This window comes from Stegodyphus dumicola, chromosome 7 (assembly GCF_044657685.1).
Source record: "Stegodyphus dumicola isolate Sdum_Otavi_A_Nest chromosome 7, ASM4465768v1".
Taxonomy (NCBI): Eukaryota; Metazoa; Arthropoda; class Arachnida; order Araneae; family Eresidae; genus Stegodyphus; species Stegodyphus dumicola.
In genome coordinates, this window is record NC_140774.1 from 97,014,723 (window position 1) to 97,034,482 (window position 19,760).

Below are 19,760 nucleotides of genomic sequence, written 5' to 3' on the forward strand. Positions count from 1 at the left end.
TATTTTCTGTAACGTCTTTAAGAATGTATGTAAATGTGCATCTTGAAATTTGTACAAAAGATTTAAGCAATATATTAAAACTACATAAATCCATGTATAAGATACCATGGGCATTTTCACATTAAAATCAAGAAAATACCTCTTTCTCATGGCAGTTTTAGAAAATTTGGCCTTTCATGTATCAAACTCATCTGTGTGTATGAGCCATTGTATATACGAATCTTTTAAAAATGTAGGGTCATCCTATATGCAGAGTGCAACTCATCCCCAAACAATATAAAATGGAAATAATACTGACTACACAGATAAATTTTACACTTCCATTATACAAACAAAAAATGCATTAAAAAATTCATTGCAAACAAAAGATTCCATTGTACAAGCAAAAAACCAAATATATACCATTTATCACTGTTAATGTGAAGCTGTTCCACAGTTTGCTGCTATGCTACATTACAAGAGTATAAATGTAAGTCTTGAGAGAACTTTCTTAAGTGCTTTAGCCACCACACAAATGATATCCCATAACTACTCACTAGACTTCCTAATTTATAATTTCTTTCTCTATCATTTAAAAGCAGAAGTCTTCAAATGTAAACCTTTAGCCATAGATGAATTCATAGACGTAACACAGTTAAAAAAAAAAAAAAAATCAATAAAAAATCTGAAATGTTTCAGATTTTAAATTACGTCCAAAGGGGCGTTTTTTTAACGTTTTGAGTGTTATATTTATTTATTAAATATCATGTTCTTTGCACTTAAACCATAAAATTCAGTTCAAGAGCAATATCGCAAAATAATGTTAAATTAAGCATATCTTTAGAATTTCCGATATACACAGTCTCGCGAGCTGGAGATAAAAGTATTTTTTTTTCTATATAACGTTGCCATTTCTCGCTTTTAAAGCATTGAGTTTGTAAATCAAAAATTCGTTAAAGTTTTACAAAATATAAAATCTATAATAAAACAAATTCCAAATTTGGGATTTCAGATGCCCATATTCGCAGTAGGATTTCGTCATTCGAAATTCGATGGCTCTATGTACCATTGTTTTATCACAATGCGAGAAATAGACAATCATTTATGCAGATTTTTCATTATTTAATTTCTTCAAATATAATGCAGGACTCTAACATTTTGTGGCAACAGTTTGAAAAGTGAACCGACGTTTATGAGTCCGACGCAAAATCGCAAAACGAAAACAACAGTCCTTCAGGGACAAAGCCCCTTTGGACTAAAAAAAAAAAAAAAAAAAAAAAAAAAAAAAAAAAATTACTACAGTACCCTGACGAAATTACAATTAGTGGAATTTCAAGTCATGCTTCAGAAATTAGTGCAAGACAAAGCTGAATTTTGTTTCAAAACTGGTGTGGTGGTGTATTTAATTATGGCAAAGCACACTAGGGCTATCTGCCTAAGGGAAGGGATGCCTTCGTGGAGGACTTTCTAAGGTTTCAAAACTGACAGTGTCATGTTTGAAATAAAGTGAATGGGCAGTTCTTGCTTCAAATTAATATGAAATTTTCGTTCCCTACAGCAAAATGTATATGGTGAAATGTGGAAACTATTTAGCACTTTTAATAAGAAAATTATGCACTGGCTTGCAACTCCAGAAAAATCAAACCATTTCATGGGAGTATCTTCTTCTAAAATATAGTGAAACATGATGACAATAAACAATTCTGCTTTTGTAATGGAATGTATGTATGGTTTGTAAATGTAGCATACATTTTTGTTGTCAAGTCAGGAAGGTTTTTGTGACAGTGTTTATAAAGGCTCATTTGATCAGACAGCTGTTCTCTCAATGCTCATGTTGTCTATGCCGTTTAACATAACAAAATGATAAGGCTTTTCCTGAGCCTTATCTCTCAGTCAGCTTGTGAACTTGTTTCTGTTTAAATTCCAGTTCCTTTTCCTGCATGTAAAATAAATTATCTAGGAGTGTCATGAATTTCCTTGCATAATTCTGCTGGCGTTTATTCATAATTTTATGTTTTGCTGACCATAGTGTGTATGAACTCTGTTGTGATTCTTTTTGACATAGCAATGAGTTTGTTGTATATTTGTATTTATCTGCTCCGCAATATTCGAATGAGGTCTGCACAGAGTTATTTGTTACTGTAAATTAGCATATAGTATATACATAAAAGCTCATTTGATCAGATAGTTGTTACTCAATCAGAATAAATCTAGTTTAGTAGAACTAAATACAGTAATATTGAGAATGAATTTGACTGCTCTGAAATGGAGAGAGAGAAGAAAAAATTTGCCGACATTGTAGCCAACTTTATTTTTTTTTCCCATTGCATAAGTGAAGATGTTCTTAATATTAACAACACAGCATAGCACAGCATTCTGTAACTTTAATGTAGTTTTACTGATGAACTTTTTTTAGAAAAAGTTTTATAACGAATATTAATTCTATAAAGCCATAAAAATAAAATACAAATACATTCCACTGTTAAAAATATACTGCTTAGACTTTTTAACTTAAATTGAAAGTGCTTGAAAAATTTAAATGGAATTAATTTTAAAGTATACCTTTTTAATAAATTTTCCTATAAAAATAATGCATAAACATTAAAGGAAATCTTGAAACATATTATAAAGTATTTGAATTTTAGAAAAACATTCAGTGCAGAATACCAAGCTGCTTATCTTTAAAAATGTACTGACTGAAGATGTTTAAAAAATCTTCAGCAATTTGTTTTGATTAACATTTAAAAAAAAAATTCTCAATATACATATTCAGTTAAAGAAATGCTCCTCAAATTATTACTCCTTTAGAAATGATTGTTTGCAGTAAACAGTACTTTATTTGAAATGGCTAAAAAGTTCTGTTGTACATCATTAGAGGGTTGCTAAGAAAATTAAATAATATTAAAATAAAATGTTCAAGATAGTACCTGATTTTGTTATTAAAAATTTGTGCTATATTTTCATTCATAATTAAACATGATCTATAAAGGGTTAAATATTTTTTGCCATTTTTGCTCTCCTCCAAATGTATGGAATAAATTTTACAGAAGCATATTATACTTATATCTAGAAAGAATTGTCCCGAATGTGAAAAATATTCATTCCGAAAGAGATATAAAGTCCAGATGATAATGTAATATGACTTAATGATATATATATGAAGTAAATGAATACTATAAAATATATATTATTAAATGAGTTATTTCACTTTAATATACACTACAGGATATTTTAAAAGGAGTGCATGACTAAATACAAAGTGGAGCATGAAAAATAAACCATCTTCAATACTGGTGCCATGTTCTTTAGAGGAGCCCTCTATTTTCTGCACAATCAGGAACTTTATGTTATCATATAATACAATGTTCTACCTTTATTTTGATTTCCTCTTTGGTCCTGTGTACATCACATGAGAAAGATGGTGTTTCATCTTGTTATGTTATTGCCAAAGGTGGGCTACTTTCCTGTTGCCCACTCTGCATTCTGTGACTAGTCGCCATGAATCTGTGGTTCCCATTTAAGAAGCATATCAAATAAGGTTTTTATCTGTCACACTATGATGATTGTAGTCATGTGACAATTTTTAGCAAACATATATGAAATTTATATTTTAACTGGGCTCCAAGAGGTGAGAATAAAGTCAATTAAAAATTGTTTTTTCATAATTGGAATATTAAGGAGGCAGGGTGCCATTAAAAGTAAGAGATACCAATCAGTTAACATTTTTGGAATCTGCACATAAGCACTGCTAATGAAAGCTATGCATAGTCTGAATGCAAATTGTTAAAAGATATCTTTTGCATCAAACTTAATACAGAGAGTATGGGCTTTAGATTTTCTTCTTTAAACATGCTAAAGGTATCTTAAAATTAAATTTTTATGTGATTGTCAAAATGAATGATTTTATTCCAAATAAATTTGATTCAAAGTATGTGTAATTTTACAATTTTTCTAGAGCCAATTCTCTTTATTGCAGAACTTTTTCTAAAAACTTCTGTTATCATAAATAAAGACTATAATTAGAATTTTTTGTAGATGGTATGCATGAAAGTTTTAATTTTGTATTATATTTTTTTGGTACTTTTTTGATTATCTGCCCCTCCACTTAAAAACTGCAAAAAGGTATTGATTAGATAATGCATAGGTATGCACGTAGCATTCTTCCAGATGACTTTTCACTTCTCTGGTCATTTTCACCAGTGTGACTGCAGATGATCCCTCCTATGGAAATTCCAGCAAGCAGTGGATTGCATACTACAGTTTATGTCATCTTCAGAGAAACCTCAGAGACTTTCCTTTCTGCATGCATAGAGTGTAATATGGCTAGCTTAAAGCTATCATGTGCCTCTTTTTTGATGTTCATTTTAGGATTTTCGTGAAGAGGTTGTGTGCGATGCTAAGTTTTTTCTACAATTCTCAAAATTTTTTTTTGAGTGAAAAGAGATAGCTGTATATTTGGGCAGAAGAACAGCACCCAAAACTGACAAGTGTGCATGGTTTGTATGAAAAAAAGAAGAATATAAAAAGACAGGCAGCATTAGTTGCATTAGTGAAAAGAATGTTTCTGTCCAAAGTTGCCAATCCCACAACTTTTGATAGGGCTGCAGATAACCAGAAAATATAATTTTTGTTAAAAGATGTCACTTGATCTAAAAGTCTATGTTAGTGATTCATTTCTTAAATTGGAATGCCAGATCTGTGATAATTTAACTCTTTGACACATAGTAAGGTCTGAGATGGTCATTTATTACTAATGTCAAAACAGATTTTGATTCTGCCCAGGCATAATGGAATTGCCTCACTTCAAAATGAGTTTAGAATATAAAGTACCCATCTCCTGTTCCTACAGTATGGCTGTAAATATCGATAATTTATTATGGGAAAATGAAGATTTATTATAGGAAAATTTATGTTCATATGAAAATACTGATTAACCTAATTTCACATTTACTTTATTTTTTAAGCTTGAGTATCGTTTTATTCATATGTCCAAGGTTAATAATTTTTTAAACATTTTGTATATTTTCAATTAATTTATTGATACTCATCTACAATCATTTGTTATATTGCATTTTTTCCATATATGATGTATTCTTTTATAATATATTATCGCTTAAATATGATTTATGTTAGCTTTATAATATGATTAACTTTTTTATCTTGTAATGAAATATTGTTATGAGCTGACTGTAAAGCTGCTTCATTTGAAGTAATTTGTTTTTTAAATATTACTTTTAATTAAATTTTTTGTTTTTATTATGAAGTAAGTATAAAACAGCCAAAAGAGATTTAAAGTCCAGATGACAGTTTTGGATTTTCCAATACTAAATGGAATTTTAGATATCAAATACTGATTTTCACTTTGTATATATTTTAAATATTATACATAAAATACAGTAATAATAAAATATTATAGATTAAATACATATTTAATACTATATATATCAAATACTATATATTTTTAAATATTATACACTGGTGTGCAAAAATTAAGGACGAGACGGTTTTTTCAATATAACTTTGTACAAAAGCTTTCCAAATCAACACATTTAATACCGTAAGATCCCCAATATGTAAGGACATGAGTAATGTAAGCAACACTTACTAAAAGAGAAATCAGAGGGATAAAAAGAAGCTTTATTGAAAAAGTAGCATGGAGCGCAATGCGACTGAAGGCCGAAACATCTCTGTGATGGGTGTCCAGCAAGAAACATCCTGTCTTTAATAGGGGATATGATCTTCCCTGACTGCTAGGCAGGTTTCACAGCGTCTGCCCATGCTGAGAATGAGGGTGTCAATGAGTTGTTGAGGCATTGCTGCCCATTCGTCTTGCAGCGCCAATCGAAGCTCCAGAATCGTTACTGGTGGTAAGGTACGAGCTGCCAAGCGTCTGCCTAGAAAATCCCATACATGCTCGATGGGATTGAGATCTGGAGATCGTGCCGGCCAATCCATACGTTTAATATCCTCACTCTCTAAGAGCTGTTCGGCAGCTACTGTGCGATGACATGGTGCATTGTCGTCCATGAAAAGGAACTGCGGACCCATAGCGCCTCTAAAAAGACGCACATACGGAAGAAGAATCTTGTTACAATAACGAGTCCCATTGACTGAACCTGCGTCGAAGATGTGAAGGTGTGTACGACTACCAAGCATGATGCCTCCCCAAATGAGAACACCGCCACCTCCATACCTGTCCCTTTCAATGATGTTCGAGGGATGATTGCGGCTTCCCCGCTCTCTCCAGATGAGCATGCAATGAGAATCGCTACTCAGACTGAATCTGCTCTCATCTGTAAAGAGTACTCGTCCCCATTCATTGTCTCTCCAATTCCGATGTTCCCGGCACCACAGAGAATGCCTTCTCCGATGGGCAGGCGTTAGAGGTACACACCGTACAGGACGTCGTGCAAACAGACCACCACCGTGCAGTCTTCTGGCCACGGTAAAATGCGATATCGGTCGTCCCGTCGCCTGTCTAGCGATTTCTCCCGCTGTCTGCCGCCTGTTTCTTCTGGCCTGTAAGGCAATATACTGGTCATCTGTGGGTGTGGTTTCTCGTGGACGACCACTACTAAACCCCCGGATAGCTGTTCCTGTAGTTTGAAATTGTCTCCAAAGTCGTGAAACGATGCTGTGAGCAATTCCGAACTCTGCAGCCACACTTGTCACACTGCGGCCTTCCTCCAACTTCCCAATGATTCGACCTCGGGTAAAAGCATCCAGATGTCATCTAACAGATTGATTATTCGCCATTTCTCGCTGAGGTAGCAACTCGGTGTGATTTTAACTGCTATACGGCGTGCAATCTCTTTGCTAGAAATACTGATCTTACACCGACAACATGCTTTATACTACTCAGACACTCCATGCAGGACCAACGATTTCACAGAAGCCCCATAAAGATATGACAGTTGTGTCAGGATAAGCACCCGCATGGAGACATTTAGCAAGTCCAGAAAATCCACGGGAGTTAATTTTTCAGGCAAAGTCCTCCTATCTTTACTTTATCTAACACAAGTTTCTGTCTATTCTAACAGCGATTCTTAACAGTCTTTTGATTGCTTCTTTGCTTAATTTTAAGTAGTTCCTAACAGGATACTCTTTCCCCGTACAACAACATCCAAGCTTATATGTAGACTTTATGAGGCTCTTAGCCGTCTATTCGGCTGCGTTCCCGGAGCAGGATGGAGCAGAGAGTAGATGGTTTCTGCCAGGAAGATAACACACTGTGAGGCTAAGGCCAGGTCAGTGGTCTTCCTTGGTGGGGCTCACTCACTCACACTACTCAGACACTCCCCCATTACGTCTACCTGCATATCTGCGCATGTGCTACCGTACATCACCTTACTTAATCTCCTGGTTGGTCTTTCTGTCCACTCTGCCTCTTCGTTCAGCTGATATGCTAATTTTTCGACTTCGTCCTTAATTTTTGCACACCAGTGTAGATTAAATACAGTAACTTAGGTGAAATTTGCAGCAATTAAACTACAATTCATTCTAGCAAATCATTCCTCTTTTGAAAACTTATGTTATGCAGAAATGTAGGAATTAAGTTGTCATCTTTAAAACAGTAAATGAATTTAAAAGCACATGTATGGTCCCCTTGCAGTGAAAAACCTCATGAAGTTATATAACCTTCTATTCATATTCTTAGCGATTTTTTCACTGAATAATTATTTTGAACCTACTTTACAGGAAAAAGTATACCTCAGTACAAATGTGAATCTACTTGTTATAATTATTTATTATTATTAATTTTCACTGATAAGGCTTTTGTTTCACTTATATGAATTTATAAAATCAGAAGATACAGTACAACTAGCATGTACAGACAAATTTATTAAATATTTTTTTATACATTTTGGTTTTGTTTAATTGTGTTTGATTCCTTCTTTTGATCCATGCTTTCATTTTCAGCTGACATCACATTTATAACTACTTTACCACGTGCATGGCCTTTTAAGAGCCTTCTATATGCTTCAGGTGTTTCATCAAACATGTAAACTTTTTCAATTACTGGATTTATCTGCATAAGGACACAAAATAAGGATTAATTGAACTTCACACACACACACACATATAATAAATACAGAACAAATGAGTAAATTCTAAATCACTATCCACTTAGGTACTGAAAATTTCAGGCAACTGGTGGTAATATGGATAAATTAAATAAATATATGTTAAGAAATATTTTTTGACTCTCTTTACTTCTACTTCTACCCAGCAAGGTGTGATGTCATCACAGCTTGCAGAGCGTCAGATGACCGCTGGAAGTGCTGAGAACAAGACGTGTTCTACGCGCAGAGCTTACATTAAGCTAGCCATATGAGGGCAGATGTGCCCTTTGAATGTATTTATTGAGGACTGATAATGTGGGAAAATGATCATCATTAATCGAATCCTGTTTGAAATCACGTTAGTTGTGAGATTACCAAAGACAATAACTTTTATTTAATTTATCTTTTCATTCATTTTATTTCATATTAGTAAAATAAAGTAACTAGTTATGCTTAAGTTGTGCTCTACTATATTCTTATTGAAAGTAATCTTACAAATTTATGGTGCTCAACTGTGGCGCGAACTCGAAGGTAGAAGTTCTCGAAATACGAACTCAAAAGTATTTGGAATCAGTTCTTCATTAGGTTAACAAGTAGAACTCTGAGTATAAAACTGTGACGACTGTTCGACCACATGTTTTAGGAACTGTTTGGTTAGGCAGAACTCTACTCTAAGTGCCGGATTATAGTGAGCATTGATTGACTGTGAATTTAGTGGATTACTATTACGACATATTGGATTACTGTTCCAGAGTGTTCGGATTACCAATTGAATACAAAATCTGTTGTCATCATCTGTTGACATCTGTTGGGTGAGTACAAAACTTTCTTTCCAATATGAAGTTAGTAGAAATTCCAGAATTGGAAGCAGCTTTAAAGAAGGGTAAATTTCTGAAATTAAAAGTTTGCAGAAGCTTATTTTTAATACTGAAGGAGATCGAAATAGCTGGAAAAGATAGCGTGAATTTTCTGGCTTTACACTTAAACTAGATTCTGAATAATTTAATAAGAAACTCCTTGTTTTAATGAGTCTCAAGTAAATAACAGTGTGCAGCTTCCAATTGAAGATTATTTTAAACCTCCTCTTAGTTTTTCGGATATTGAAAATCCTTTTTTTGGTAATGCATATGAAAAAGTTGATGAATTTGAAGATGTCATAAATTCTTTGAATTTGAGTGATTTGCATAAATTAGTTTTTGCTAAAAGATCATTAAAAGGTAAAGCAAAACTATTTTCAGTCAAAAGTCGTTAATTCGGACACCCATAATCCGGACCTCAAAGCTACAAACTTTCTGCGCATGCGTCACGTTTACCGTGCACGCAAGACCTTTACGGCTGTGCGAATATGCATGTGAGCATGCGCATAATATGTTTACGCTTGCGCGTTTAATGTACAACGGACGGTATAAGCTAAGCTAAAATTATCTAATTCAGTTAATGTTGCAGCTTGCGTTGTTCCTTAATCTTCGAATTTGATCTGGCTTATTATCTTTTGCAGACCGTTAGAGCAATTTTATAAAAGTAAGCTTGAACGTTCGATTATGTCAAATAGAATTTCTGATATATATTTACTAATATGTAAAGGATCTACAAAGCGAAAGTATGTTTCGAAGTACATTAAACAAAAAGTGGAATTGCGGGAAAAAATGGATAAAGGCATATCCTTTGTTTCTTAACCATTCCGAAATCTGTTTAATAATTTCACGCTGCTCTGCAGGGGGGGGGGGGTACATCTCGGCACTCAATGAACTGGAAGTTGATCTGTCAGCACTATCCTTATCTTCAGGGCAGATTTTTTTATTTTATTCAGCTTATAATTCCTTACTAAATGTAGTATTTCATCTCAATGTATTCCGTCTTTGATATGATTTAAATCAAATTCCTCGTCATTATAAATATCACGAGTACACATCAAATAGTTTTCTGGTTGCCATTTTCTAATTTCGACTATGCGTAATGTATGCTTTATGCATGCGCACGTTGAAAGAAATGTTTAATAAAGTAAACAAATAAATATTAAGCTTTTTTTTTTGTAAATTTTGATATCCTTTAGATCATAATTGTTCTTTATTTCCTAAATTATGGTTTCACATTTTTAATTTTGTAATTTCTGCATACCAGATTCAAACTGATGATCTATAATCCGGAATCACCGAAGTCCCGACGAGTCCGGATTAACGACTTTTGACTGTATTTAGAGTGAACCTAAAGTTAATAACTGGTGTAAGTTACAAAAGCTTTTGAAATCTGAATTTGGTAAAGCTTTTAATTCAGATGAATTGCATGAAATGTTATGTAAGCATAAATTAATGCATAATGAATCTTTAGATGAGCATTTTTTGAAAATGAAAGAAATGTGTTTGTGAGGTAACATTGAAAATGCTTCATTAATTAAATATGTCATAGATGGTATTCCAGATTCGGTGGTGAGGAAAACTATACTATATGGTTGCAAAACAATACCTGAATTTAAAGAAAGGCTAAAAATTTATGACAAAATGAAAGCGGACAATGATAAATTTAAAATCTGAAATTGAAAGTAGACACTCAAATTAAAGATAGAAGTAAGTTTGCGTTATCAAATGGAAATCAGTCTAACAGAAGTCTCAGTCTATTTCGGTCTCCTTCAGTATTAAAAATAAGCTTCTGCAAACTTTTGATTTCAGAACTTTTATCCTTCTTTAAAGCTACTTCCAACTTTGGAATTTCTACTAACTTCATATTGGAAAGAAAGTTTTGTACTCACCTGACAGATGATCGTCTTCAATTGGTAATCCGAACACTCTGGAACAGTAAACCAATGTCTCGTAATAATAATCCACTAAATTCACAGTCAATCAATGCTCACTATAATCTGTTAGACTGATTTCTAACGTAAATAAAGTGAAGTGTTTTAACTGCGATGAACTGGGTGATAAATCATCTGAGTGTAAAAACAAATCGAGTGGGATAAAATGTTTTAAATGTAAAAAGTTTGGGCATAAATCGACTGACTGTCAAAATGAAATGCCTGAGAAGCAAACACAAACATCATTAGTTGAGAAAATTCTGTATAATGGTAGAATTACAAAATTGTAGAAATAAAAAATCACTTAGTTGATAGTGTAGTTGACACTGGTTCAGATGTTACAATATGCAGTGTAGAGTTACATAAGCAAATTAGTTCTCCAAATTAAAATTTTTAGCGATGTCACATTATTCCACATCAAGGCAAAGCAAACATTTCCTGTTGGCTTTTTTATTTCTGATATTTTAATTGATGGTTTTTCACTTCGTACGAAAATTTATGTCTTTAAGTCATTACGTAATTAAATTGTGTGAGGTTTAGATGTAATGAATCACTTCTGAGAATGGCCTTCAAATAATTTCTCATCGAAATAAAAATAATGTGAATTTGATAATTGCTGAGTCATATCGGAATGCTAACGTTCATTGTGTTATGGGAAATTCGCTGTGTCATTGAAGAATGTTTATGATGTTTCGCAGTCGCCTAGCATCTCTGTTAATGTAAACAATAAGACAGAAAGTGGAAATGGCTTGGAATTTAATTACTTAGCACATGAGGTGAATGCTATTTCTGTCAACGAAATTAATTTTATGTACATTTCGAATGTCGAAAATAAAGAAAGACTGTGTAGATTAAGTAATTCGTACCAGCCTCGGAAAAATAAAAAATCTGATTTCAGGATGCAAATAAATTTATGCGATGAAATTTCTGTCTGTCAAAATAGAAGATACAAGTCTTTCGCAGAACAAAAAATTAGACGAGTAAATTAAAGAATGGTTGAACTATGGTCTAATAAAGCCTAGCAATTCGAATTATGCTGCACCTATAATAACAAGAAGGACAGGTCTAAAAGATTATGCATTAACTATCCGAAATTAAATAAGAAGATTATTAAAGACAAATGTCCTCTGACTTTAATCCCAGAAATACTCGATGGCTTAGAACAATCAAAGTTCTTCACAACACTAGATTTGAAAAATGGTTTTTCCATGTAGATATAGATGATAAATGCACAAAATACACCACGTTCGTAACACATAATGGTATTTATGAATTTCGTAAAGCTTCTTTTGGAGTTTGTATTGGTCCAAATGTTTTATATTTATTGAGTATTTCGAGACTTGCTAAATGAAGGTGTACTAATTATTTATATGGATGATATAATCGTACCGGCTATGGATGAAGTCGAATGTTTAGAAAAATTAGAAAGAGTATTGAAAACCGCTTTAGAATACATATTACAAATAAATTATAAAATGTGTGAGTCTGAAAGTGAAAAATTGAATTTTTGGGACATGTAATTGAAGACGGACCTATTCAACCATCACTTTCCAAGACTGTTGCTGTTCAAAATTTTCCACAACCAAGTAACTAACTAGACTAGAAGAGAAACACTCTAATGTGACAATTAAAATCGTAAAAACAACCTTGTATTTAGCGTAGGTATAATGAAACACTCAATCGATTTCGAGGGCAGCTAAAGGTCCCTCCTCATCAGGAGAAAGAAACACCTAGAAAGAAGAAAATAAAGGAGTCACAGAAACACGTGGTTCTTATCAGCACTGCACGTGGTTATAACTAGACTTTTAATCAGAGTTACACTGGCCGCCTACTTTTACTGAGCCAGGCTATCTGATCGAGCATGAAAAATTAGCGAAGTTAAAATAGGGAGCGAGGGGCAAATGCACCTTACGCTCAAAATCTGAACTTCAAATAATGGAAAGCAACCACTGAATGGATTTTTATACCCTCTGGTAGTACCAAACACGAGGAGGTAACGCCATCTATCGGCAAAAATAACTAAATTAAGATAGTAGAATTTTAAAGGCATTAGGAAAGACTGGATTGGACTTCAAATCATTAACTAAACCTGCTAAATCTAAATGCTGTTTTTTAGGACTAACGGAATATTTCCATAAATTCATTCCTCAGTATGCTAAAATAGCTAAACCTCTTAGTGACTTACTTAGAAAAGGTACTGGTTTTAAGTTCGATTCTGAACAACAGGAAGCTTTTCGTAGATTAAAAGGAATTCTCTCTCAAGTACCTATTCTACATATATTTATGCAAGAATATCCATTAGAATTTCATACTGATGCTAGTAGTCAAGGCTTTGGTGCTGTACTACTACAACTATCTGATGACGGTAGTTATCACCCAGTCCAGAATATGAGTAAGAAGACTTCACTGCAGCAAGAGAAACTCTGTAGTTACATATTAGAAGCCCTTGCAGTTATAGAAGCTCTTAAGAAGTTTAGAAACTATTTGTTAGGCTCTAAATTCAAAATTGTAACTGACTGTAGTGCTTTACAGAAAACTTTAGATAAGAAAGATTTAACTCCCAAGACTGCAAGATGTGCAATGTTTACTGAGGAATTCCTGAAGCCAAATGAAACACGCTGATGCTTTAAGTAGGAATGATTTAACATCATATACGTCCAATGTAACTGAGAAGATTCGGTTAGCACAACAACAAAATGAAGATGAGCTCAAGAATTTAGTCGAGAAAGGACAAGAAAGTGGATTCTTCCTGAGAAGTGGCATTTTGGACAAATTGGAAAATGGAATAGTAGTGCCAGAAGAATTACAAAACGAAATCATACAGAAGGTACATAAAACGGGTAACTTTGCTGTAGAGAAAACCATGAATGCTGTAGAGCAAGAATTCTGTATTCCTTGACAGAAATGCAATGTTGAAAGGGTAATTGCGAACTGCATAGAATGTATACTATACAACAAGAAGCAAGGAAAAGCAGAAGGATTTCTTCATCCTCTGCCGAAAGAAAATGTTCCCTTGAATACATACCATATTGACTTTATTGGACCTCTTCCATCGACGAACAAGAGATACCAATACATTTTAACTGTGGTCGACCCTTTTACGAAATTTACTTGGTTCTATCCAGTGAAGTCAACTATGCAGGAAGTCATTTCCAAAATCGAGGCAACAACAGACTGTATTTGGGAATCCAGCCAAAATCACTTGTGATCGAGGTAGTGCCTTTACATTGAAATATTTTCAGCTTTTTGTACGGAAGAAGGCATAGAAGATGTTAAAATTACTACCGATATTCCAAGAGGTAACGAGCAGATTGAGCAAATCCATAGAATTTTGATACTTGTCTTAGCAAAATTATCACATGAGGATTCAACAAAATGGTTTAAATATGTTCCAGATGTCCAAAGAATAATCAACAGTACAACTATGAGAGGTACAAAGTATTCACTGTTTGAATTTCTCATAGGTACGAAAATGAAGAGCAAGGAAGATCTGAGAATCAGTGAGATTTTAAAGGAAGAATAATTAAAGCAGTTGATGCAAGAACATGTTGAAATGAGAGAAGATGCAAAAAACAATATTTTGAAGTTACAAGAAGAGAATCATAAACAGTTTAACAAAAGACTGAAGAAACCAAGACTGTACAAGATTGGCGACTTGGTAGCCATTCAGCGAACTCAGTATGGGACTAATTTGAAATTACGACCTAAGTTTCACGGACCGGTATAAGTATAAAGTCATAGCTCTTAAATGGAATTATAGATATGAAGTCAAAAAGGTAGGATGTCATTAAGCACCAAATATGACATCTACTGCAGCTGACCATATGAAACCATGGTCAAATTGATTGATAATTGTATCAGCTCAAATCTGAGGACCTGATACTTTTTTTTTTCATTTTTTTAATTCTTGTTGCAGGTAGCTCATGATGATGGTGATGTCCACTCAACAAACATCGAGGATGATGTCCTGCAGGATAGCCAAGAATGTGGAGAAATATTCTTCAACTCTCTTTACTTCTACCCAGCAAGGTGTGACGTCATCACAGCTTAGCGCAGTTTGCAGAGCAGCAGATGACCGCTGGAAGCACTGAAAACAAGAGGTGTTCTATGCACAGAGCTTACATCGAGCTAGCCATATGAGGGCAGACATGCCCTTTGAATGTTTGAGGACTGATAATGTGGGAAAATGATCATCATTAATCGAATCCTGTTTGAAATCACATTAGTTGTGAACCTTATTTGAAAACCAAATGCAATGTTAACTTTTATTTATCTTTTCATTCATTTGATTTCATATTAGTAAAATAAAGTAACTAGTTACGCTTAAGTCATGCTTTACTATGTTCTTATTGAAAGTAATCTTACATATATAAATCCAATAGGCATTCAACCTGGAGTAAGAGAGTGCCAAAAAGGTTTAATAAACCACTGTCCCCCCCATGTTTTGCCACCCCTTATTCTGTTGAAATATATTTTGGATTTAAACGATATTTTAATCAATTTACCTTTATATTTATGTACAAAAATGAGTAAATACAAACTAAAAAGCAATTCAAAAACCTTATCTAATTTATGAAGCCAGCAGCAAGTGTTGGTAATTATGCAAAGCAAATTAAAATAAATAATATGTTTAAAATTCAGCCCATATTTAATTTGGAATAAACCATAGACAAAAATCAAAAACCAAAAGCACAGTGGCAAATCTGTAAGTAATGAATTTAGATAATTATGAATTTTAAATCGATTAATATAAATAATTGGAAAAAACTTCTATTGTAACATTAAATATGGTGTAGTAAAATTGAATAACTTTAAAAGATTACTTAGCACATTTTAGGCTTCGCAACAGTATTTTGCTACTAAAAAAGGTTATATTTTTTCATTGCAAAACTTTTGCTGCTAATGTTACAGATTTTTGGGAACTAACTCCTTTTTATTTTTATTTATATTTTTAGATCAAGTTTTCATTTATTATTTTTTCATATGTTCTGTTTACTTCTCTTCTGCATGTTTTTTGAACTTGGTCCACTTAAACTGAAAAAAAAAAAAAAAAAAAAAAAAAAAAAAAAAACATTTTAAAGCTTTTTTGCTTGTGTTATGATTTTAATGCAATAATCTTTAAAAAAAATTTAACGTGGTCTATATGGTTTCAAAATTTACATGTTTTTATTTTTTCATGTTTTGAATTACTTACAATTGGACTTTTTTTGGGGGGGGGGGACTCTGTCAGCTCAAAATAATATTTTATGCTTCTTAAAATTTGTTTACATTAACCATCGAATTTTACATTTTTCATTTGCAAAAACTAACATTTTTTACTTAAATAATTTAAAAAGTAAAACTAATTTTAAATTTATTTATTTTCTTTCAAATCTTTGAATGGGTTGGTTCAAAATTATTTATTCTTTTAGTCTTTAATTAATTAATTTTTCAGCAGCATTTAGTGTTGAAATAATTTTAAGATATTTTTGTTTAAAAATTTCTACAATACTACAATAGTATATACATATGCAATAATTCTGTGTAGATGAAGAGAATCAGAAGCAAAGCTGTCAGATGTGGCTGCTGATTTAAACACATAATTTTATTTTCATAATAGCAAGCCTCAATATACATAAACAGATTTACATAGCATTATTTACAGGTGCAATATGCACCCTACAGTTTTGAACGTCTTCTTAGAAGAAAGCAAACTGCTTGTTTCTAGCAACAAGGTGAAACAGCAAAACAACAGGCTACGCTGTAGTAGAAATGGTATTTATAGACTTAATTTCTTTGTTTAAATACTGACTTTTGCGAATGGATGAGAGCCATCCTCAATACAGGATGATTGCATAAGCATGCATGAAAGAATTAGTTTGGAAAGATGCAGTCCAGAAAAATTATTATAAACAATTTAGAACAGAAATGGGAGATAGCCAAATTGAAATGGGGAATTAAAGGACTATTGTTAAACTGAAGTCAGTAATTTTCTTTCTTATTTTATATCCTACTTCATTCATCTATTTTTAAGATTTTCTGTTTAAAAATTTCTACATTATGAGCTCGTATGGAGAGAAAACCGTGGTGCAAGCATATCTCCATCGGTATATCCTTGCAATAAATGTAATAACTTGCAAAGTTTTCAATGCCTTTATTCAGGGCTTAATTTAAAAAATAAATTGTAATAATAATAGTAGCAATAATAAGCAGGAAGCTTAAGAGCAAACAGGGAAAAAAAAAAAAAATCTGAAAGGTTTCAGATTTTAAATTACATCCAAAGGGGCGTTTTTTTAACATTTTGTGTGTTATCTTTATTTATTAAATATCATGTTCTCCGTACTTAAACCATAAAATTCAGTTCAAGAGCAATATCGCAAAATAATTTTAAATTGAGCATATCTTTAGAATTCCGGATACACAGTCTCAAGTGCTGGAGATAAAAATGTCTTTTCTGTACAACGATGCCATTGTTTGCTTTGAAATCCTTGAGTTTTGTTAATCAAAAATTCGTTCAAGTTTTACAAAATATGAAAACGTTAATAAAATAAATTCCAAATTTGATTTTATTCCACGAAAATACATAGATAACGCAAAAATGACTGCAGAACGTGTCTGGGTACAATATCTTTTAAATGACCATTTAGTGTGTTTACCATTAGCTGAAGTTGAAATTAATTGTGAACTTGGTCATATAAAGACAAATGCAGGTGTTGTTACAAATTATCCTAGCAGATACATATTGGGTAACAAAACTGCTCAGTTATTCAAAGATAAACAATCCTTAAATTTAGAAAGGATAAATGCGGTTTTGACACGATTTCAAGTAAAACGATCTCATGAAGAAGATTGAAGTAGAGACACCAAAATGGGGAAACAAGAAGAACTGTCTGTTATTGAGACTAATGAAGATATTTTATCGCAAGCTGATGAGGAAGACAAAAAAAATTAAGTAATTAATATTCATTCTAAGGAATTAATTGAATCCCAACATAAAAGCAGAGATCTAGTCTCACTGCTTAGCGAAGCTAAAAGTGAAAATTTCAGCCAGACAAATGATTTCAACGTAAAAGAAAATGGGTTGTTGGTGAAAAAGAAAATAGATAAAAATGGAAACGAAAAGGAATTAATTGTTATTCCTGAAAAAAATAGGGATCAAATGTAGAACTACATTTTTGATACAGAACCAAATAAATACTCACAGTAATGTGGTCAATACTCACCCTCTTAAAGGTCAAGCTTCTGCCAACGCTTCATAAAAATCTGATAAACAATCTAAACGTTCATCTCCTTATGAGAAAACTGAAGTTATTGATATGGAAGTTGACTCATTTATTTACCTGCTGATTCATCTTTTGTGGATAGTGTGTGTGATTATTCCCCTAGAAGTTCCTCAGTTCCTTCTTCTCCAAAAGGCAAAGATGTGTTTGACAGTTTGTTAACAGCAGATCTAAGAACTTCTAATAAAAGAACTCATGAAAATGATTCTGAAGGTAAGAAATTAAAAATATGTTCAGAATCAAAGCACGCGTCAGAAAACTTAGCAAAGAGGCATAAACATAATAAAGGATACTCAAAGTTGCCACATTCAATGAGAATGCAAGTAGCAGATAAGAACAAAAGTTCATCTCGCTAAGAGCAAAAACTATCTGACAAGAAAGAACTGATAAAATTAAACGATTCTCAGTTAAAAGCTCTAGATGAATTGTTAAGTTCAGGAGTTGAGATGCAAGTCAAGGAGAAGTTTTTAATGAAACTAAACAGAAAAGAGCGAGTTGTTGAAGAAGTAAAACTGCTGCAAAAGCCTCTCTTACACTCACCTGATTTCAACAACGAGTTTATTTTGCAAACTGATGCTTCAAACTCTGGTATGGGTGTCATTTTAGCTCAAAAAGGTGAACGAGACATTGAACATCCAGTATTATACTTCAGTAAGAAGTTTACAGAAACTGAAAAAAAGAACTCTAGCACAGAAAAGGAATGTGCCGTCATAATATTTGCTGTAAAGAAACTTCAATGTTATTTAGAGGAGTATACTAAATTCCTCATCATGACCGATCATAAGCCCCTAGTTTGGTTAAAAAATAATGTGAGTTTAAATCCCTAACTTATGAGATGGGCACTAGTACTACAACCCTAAAATTACACGGTTGTTCATCGAAGTGGTAAAAACCATAAAAATGTAGATGCATTAAGTCGTACACCCTGGCCTGATTAAATAATTTATTTCCCTATATAGATAAAAAAATATTTTGTTCTTTCCTCTCTTCTTTACTGTATATTAATTTATTATATGTAGTATTGTATTTCAATTATGTATTGTGTTGCTATTCTGTTGTTTTGAAAAAAAATTGTAAACTTTATTTTATAAAAATATAAATTAAAAGTTTATCTTGAGGGAGGAGAGGTTGTAATATCTGTTATTTAACAAATAACTATATTTATTATTGAAATGGCAACGCCATATTTGTATAATGTAACCGTTGCTCAGCAACGTAAGAAATTGTTTAAAAAAATTCTGAAGTTTTACCAGTAGTAGATGCTTGTAAAATTTGTAACTAAAAGACTGTGTTTAAATTATCTATCTCCGTAAACTACACTCATGTCCATAAATTAAGGATAATGCAAAATCAGGCAAAGGAAGAGTTAGAAGCAAAACAAATCTGACTTATTTGTAAAGCTTATTTATTAAACAAAAGGTAAAGAGAGGAAAAAAAAAAATGCTATATGTTGGATATTATTAAAAAAAATTAGCGATTTTTTCTCCCTGGAGCAAATTACAAAAAAAAAAAAAAAACAATATTACATGGTTGGTATGATTGTTAATACATTGTATGTCTCCCAGACGATGCAATACAGTCCGTACAACGCCTAGGCATGCTGAGTATCAAATTATTGACCTGATCTTGGGGGATATTACACCACTCAAAAAGCAATGCTCTCCGAAGTTC

General features: G+C 32.7%; 1 protein-coding gene across 2 annotated transcripts in view; it reads right to left on the reverse strand.

The window, feature by feature from the left end:
* Positions 1 to 7,801: 7,801 nt before the first annotated feature.
* LOC118179823 (NAD(P)H oxidoreductase RTN4IP1, mitochondrial-like) overlaps positions 7,802 to 19,760 on the reverse strand; it is a 91,668-nt gene continuing 79,709 nt past the window's right edge. For both annotated transcript variants that reach the window (XM_085820620.1, XM_085820619.1), the window contains one exon: positions 7,802 to 8,008. In XM_085820620.1, the coding sequence (XP_085676746.1) occupies positions 7,835 to 8,008 (174 nt within the window). In that variant the 3' untranslated portion in view covers positions 7,802 to 7,834. The remainder of the gene's footprint in view (positions 8,009 to 19,760) is intronic.